At 38.5% G+C, this 4,971-nt stretch overlaps 1 protein-coding gene across 1 annotated transcript in view; it reads right to left on the bottom strand.

Moving 5' to 3' along the window:
- Myo3a (myosin IIIA) overlaps positions 1-4,971 on the bottom strand; it is a 216,471-nt gene that overhangs the window by 111,303 nt on the left and 100,197 nt on the right. Inside the window, exon 14 of the mRNA XM_031369160.1 lies at positions 1,968-2,170. Within this exon, the coding sequence (XP_031225020.1) occupies positions 1,968-2,170 (203 nt within the window). The remainder of the gene's footprint in view (positions 1-1,967; positions 2,171-4,971) is intronic.

Below are 4,971 nucleotides of genomic sequence, written 5' to 3'. Positions count from 1 at the left end.
TTTTATATCAAACAACTTTTATAATACTTATTTTTATTGTTATAATATTTTATAAATTGTAAGGAATACGACAAAAAAGATACTGTAGGTATTGAAGGGGGTTCTATGGGAGGAGTTGTGGTACAAAAGGGGAACAAGAATGTGATTCCATTCTATTTAATTAAAATATGTTTTTAAATGTTAAGAAAAGATATATAGATTATAGATACATGGTAGATAGATGATTGATAGATGACAGATAGATAGATAGAGAGATAGATGATAGATTGATAGATAGATTGATAGATGATTAATTGATTGTTAGATAGGACAGAAAAAAAAGGCAATCATGAAATTTGTAGGCAAATTGATGAAACTAGAAAATATTATCCTGAGTGAGGCAACCCAGACCCAGAATGACAAGCATGGTATGTTCACATAAGTGGATGTTAGCGATAAAGTACAGGTTAGCTGTGCTATAATCCATAGACCCAAAGAAACTAAGTAACAAGGAGGGCCAAAGAAAGTATTCTTTGATTGCACTCAGAAGGGGAAATAAAATAGACATCAGAGTGGATGGAGCAGGCGAAGAAGGGGTGAAAAGGGGAGCATGGATGGGGATCAGTTGTGGGATGTAGGGAGGACAGGAGAGGGCTGGGATGAGAACTGGGAGATCTGGGTGTGAGGCTTCTGGGAGTCTATGGCAGTGACCCTATCGGAGACTCCTAGCAGCTGGGGATATGGAGACTGAAGTGACCATCTCCTGTAGCCAGGTGGTACTTCCAGTGGAGGGAGAGGGATGCCAACCACAAAACCTTTGGCCCAAAATTTGTCCTGTGTGGGGATAATCATGGAGAGAATGGCCAACCAATGACTGGCCCAACTTGAAACCTATTCTATAGGCAAGAGCCAGACTGTCGCATGATGAATCATACTTTTCTATTCTTGTACACAGGAGCCTAGAATAACAGTCCTCTGAGAGCCTTTATCCAGTAACTGGTAGAAACAGATGCAGAGACCCACAGCCAAACATTAAGCAGAGCGTAAGAGCCCAAGGAGTCAAACACTAGAAGAAAGCATACAAAGTTGACTAACCTTGGTCCACGATGGCTCACAGGGACTGAACTACCAACCAAAGAACCTGCATTGGCAAGACCTAGAATTCCTACATATTTGGAGTAGGTATGCAACTTGGTCTTCATGTGGGTTCCCCAACAATTGGAGCAGGGGCTGTCTCTGACTCTGTTGTCCTCTTTTGGATTCCCTTCCCCTAGCTGGCCTCCTTGGTTGGGCCTCAATGGGAGAGGAAATGCTTAGTCCTGCTGGGACTTGATGTGCCAGGGCAGGGTGGTACCCTTGGGGAGCTTCCCCTTCTCCAATGAGTCAGGGAAGGGGAGTTGGGGAAGGATTTGTGAGGGAAGGGGTGGGAGAAGAGAAGGGGGAGACTTCAATTGGGATGTAAAGTGAATAAACTAATTAATTAATGGAAAAATGTAATTAGAATTGAAAAGCAAAAACAACAAACAAATGTGAGTGGTATTGATGATCTAAAGTCAACTAGTAATAAAAATATTCACACAGCAGAACATTCCTGAATACTTCATTAGGTCTGTTGTGTATAAACACAGGAAGAAGAAAATAAAAATATCTATGTCTTTTCTCAGAAAAAGAACAATAGTTAAATTTAAAGAATAAGCAGGGTCTATTCTTTTTAAATTAAATTCTCATTGATTTTAGTCTAGAGCAATAGGTTTTTCCACTTGCTCTTTCCCATTCTGGTTGTATCTCATATGTGGTAGCATAATTATTAGTTACTCTCTCAGATGCTAATATATGTGAGAATAAAGCACTGGTCTCTTTACTTCCAAAAGTAAGGAACTTACACATAGTAGGCTATCAATGGAACAAGCTTGGGAGAGCTTTAAGCTATATAAGCCTTATTTTGCATATATTACTCAGAATGCAAGGTATATCTGACGTGTACTTACATGGCTTGGTGAATGACACGGGATTTTTCCAGAAGGTATTCAGAAATCTGTGCCCCCACTACAGCTCCAGATGAGGTAAATTTCATTTCTAAGTATTTTCCAAATCTGCTGGAATTGTCATTTATAATAGTGCACGCATTGCCAAAGGCTTCAACCAAATTATTCATTTGTAAAATCTTCTCTTGAAGGCTTCTGTTATTAGCCTACATAGAGATGTCAAGATACAAAAAAACAGAATAAAATCAATTAGTTGTTAATAAAATGGGTTTTTTGACAAGTACTTTATATGCAAACAAAAACATAGGAGCACATATTTTGGTTCACTGCTAGGGCTACAGTGGGGTCCATATGCCCCTCCTGTACACATTTCACATACTTTCTCAGGAATGCAGGAAGAGATATTTTCTTTTTTCTTATTTACATACAGTTCTATGCTTGACATGACTTGAAAACATAACCTACAGGTAGTCCTCAGAGAGTGTACCTTCTCACTTTAAACCTAGATATTGGCCTGGTACTACATTTGAATCTTTCTTAAAGCCTAATAGACTTTCCTTGTGTTTATAGAAATTTCTAAGCATGAAAGTAAGAGAATAAAGATATTTTGTGGGTGCAGATGTGGAGGGAACAAATCACAAACAGTCTGAGCATCCCATCAGAGTAGACGGAAAGAATGGGTCCCTAGCCTGGCAGGTCACAACCTGCTCAGCTGCTATCTACTCTTAGGGATGCATGTTCACATCCTGGCCCCTTCGAGCAGTGATTCTCAACCTTCTTAATGCTGCTACCCTTTAATACAGTTCCTCATGTTGTGGTGACCACCGCACCCCCAATAAAAATATTTTGTTGCTACTTTATAACTATAATATTGTTACTATTACATATCATAATGTAAATATCTGATATGCATATAGATGATATGCAACCTCCCCCAAAGGGGTTGCAACTCACTGGTTGAGAACTGCTGCTTTTGAGGGTTAGCAGTACAACTCACTTGCGTGTTTTTGGAAATTAGCTTAAGGAGATTATCTTCAATGTTAATCTTAGAACCTTGCTGAAACCAGGTTTAAGGGAGTAGAAGTTTTCAAGATGATGGAGAACACTAATACTTAGAACAAACCTTTAATGCCATTCCTCATGTTGTGGTGATCCACCCAAATATAAAAATGATTTTTGTTGCTACTTCATAACAGTAATCTTAGTACTGTTATGAATCATAATTTAATTATCTGATATGCAGAATATCTTATATGCAACCCCCCAAAGGGCCACACAGCTGATGCTGGATTTGTCTTGATGAATGAAAGAAGCTATCACAGCGAGGCTTAGAAGCTGCACAGAGATTTTTCAAGTATAAAGAAACAATATAGGGAAAGAGAAGACAAATGGATCCTGGGACAAACTTGGTTCTGTGAAACATTTTTTGAGCAATATCTACCTATGGCAAAGCACCTGTGTTAAATAACCTTAACCTGCCAAGTGAGGTTAAGTGAGGGTTGCAAAGGTAAATTCCATCCACCAGACACCTATTTTGCATCTGTTAAATCTTTATCAAGGACAAAAGTTAAAAACAAAACAAGACCAGACAAGGAATTGGCTCTGGACACACAAACACACACAAACACACACACACACACACACACACACACAATCAGATCACATGTCAAGATCTAGAACATGATAAGGATTAGATTAAGCAATTTGCTCTCATCTACAGAGCAGTATCTACAGGTTTTTAATCCATTATTGAAAACCTCTACCAGCTTAGAAATCAAGACAGATTAGCAAAGTCCTTGTAGACAATACTTGAGTCATCTAATTCCCATGTTATATCTTAAGAGCCTGTGTCTCACTGCCCCTCTGTTATATTTCATTTCAATGTCCTCCAAGACCTTTAAAATGTTCTTTACTTTAGCAGGAAGTTGATGGGGACAGGAAGAGACTGACATCAGACCCTTGTGACAGCACAACTCTGAAGGGCCACATGAAGACAAAGGTCAGAAGAAAGAGTATTTATACTTTATACCAGCACATGCGGCAGGATCTATAGAAGGAAGGCCACTGAATATAACAGGAACGGAACTCTTTCTATGCGTAATTTTGAAGATAAGCTGGGCTCAGGCGAGCTCCTCTTTTTGGCTGTGCAGCTTTAGTCTATTATAATAAGTTCTTAGCTATGTACCAGACAACAAGGTTTTAGTTTTCTTATGTTACTGGGAATAGAATCCAGAGTTTAAAATATGGCAGGCAAGTACTTTACCACCAAGGGGCAGACATAGCTTTATAACTTATGTACTTTTTGATCTTATTAATAAAGTCACTGTAAATACTTGTATGTACATGGGTTTTTAATCCCTTGCTAGGTAGCAGGAGGATTTCTGAGTTGCATAGAAAATGCAGATTCCCTGTTGAAGAAGCCAGTAAGCTGCTTTTCAAAGTGACTGTGCTCTTACCACTGTTGATCTCAGTCACCACTAATTAGCATTATCACTAATAACAGATGAGAGTCCAGCTGCTCCAGATCCTTGCCAACAAATTCTTAATAAACAATTTTTAGCCACTTTAGTAGGCATATGAAGAGATCCAATTAAAGTCCTAATATGCATTTTCCAGTGATGAATGATACAGAGCAATTTAGGAATGGTGACAGATATCTACACAGAATTTTTGGAATTGACCATTCAGTTATTTTCCATTTCTTGTCATTTAATTTCTTAATATAGGGTTTAAGACATTTTTGTATTTCTATATTTATATTAGTTATGTAATTTGTTTACATTTTCTCTAGAACAAGGCTTACATAGGTGTTCGTTTTTTTTTTATTAGATATTTTCTTTATTTACGTGTAAATTTCTCCATTCCCAGTTTCTCCTCCAAAAAACAAAGAAACAAACAAAAACAAGAAAACAAACCCCTGTTGCCTCCCACTTCCCCAGGCCTGCCACCCCGCCCTCTCCCACTTTCTGGCCCTCGCATTCCCCTACACTGGGGCACAGAACCTTCA

Source organism: Mastomys coucha, unplaced genomic scaffold, assembly GCF_008632895.1.
Source record: "Mastomys coucha isolate ucsf_1 unplaced genomic scaffold, UCSF_Mcou_1 pScaffold15, whole genome shotgun sequence".
Classification (NCBI taxonomy): domain Eukaryota; kingdom Metazoa; phylum Chordata; class Mammalia; order Rodentia; family Muridae; genus Mastomys; species Mastomys coucha.
Note: the sequence above shows the minus strand (reverse complement) of the source record. Positions and strands in the feature narration are given on the sequence as shown.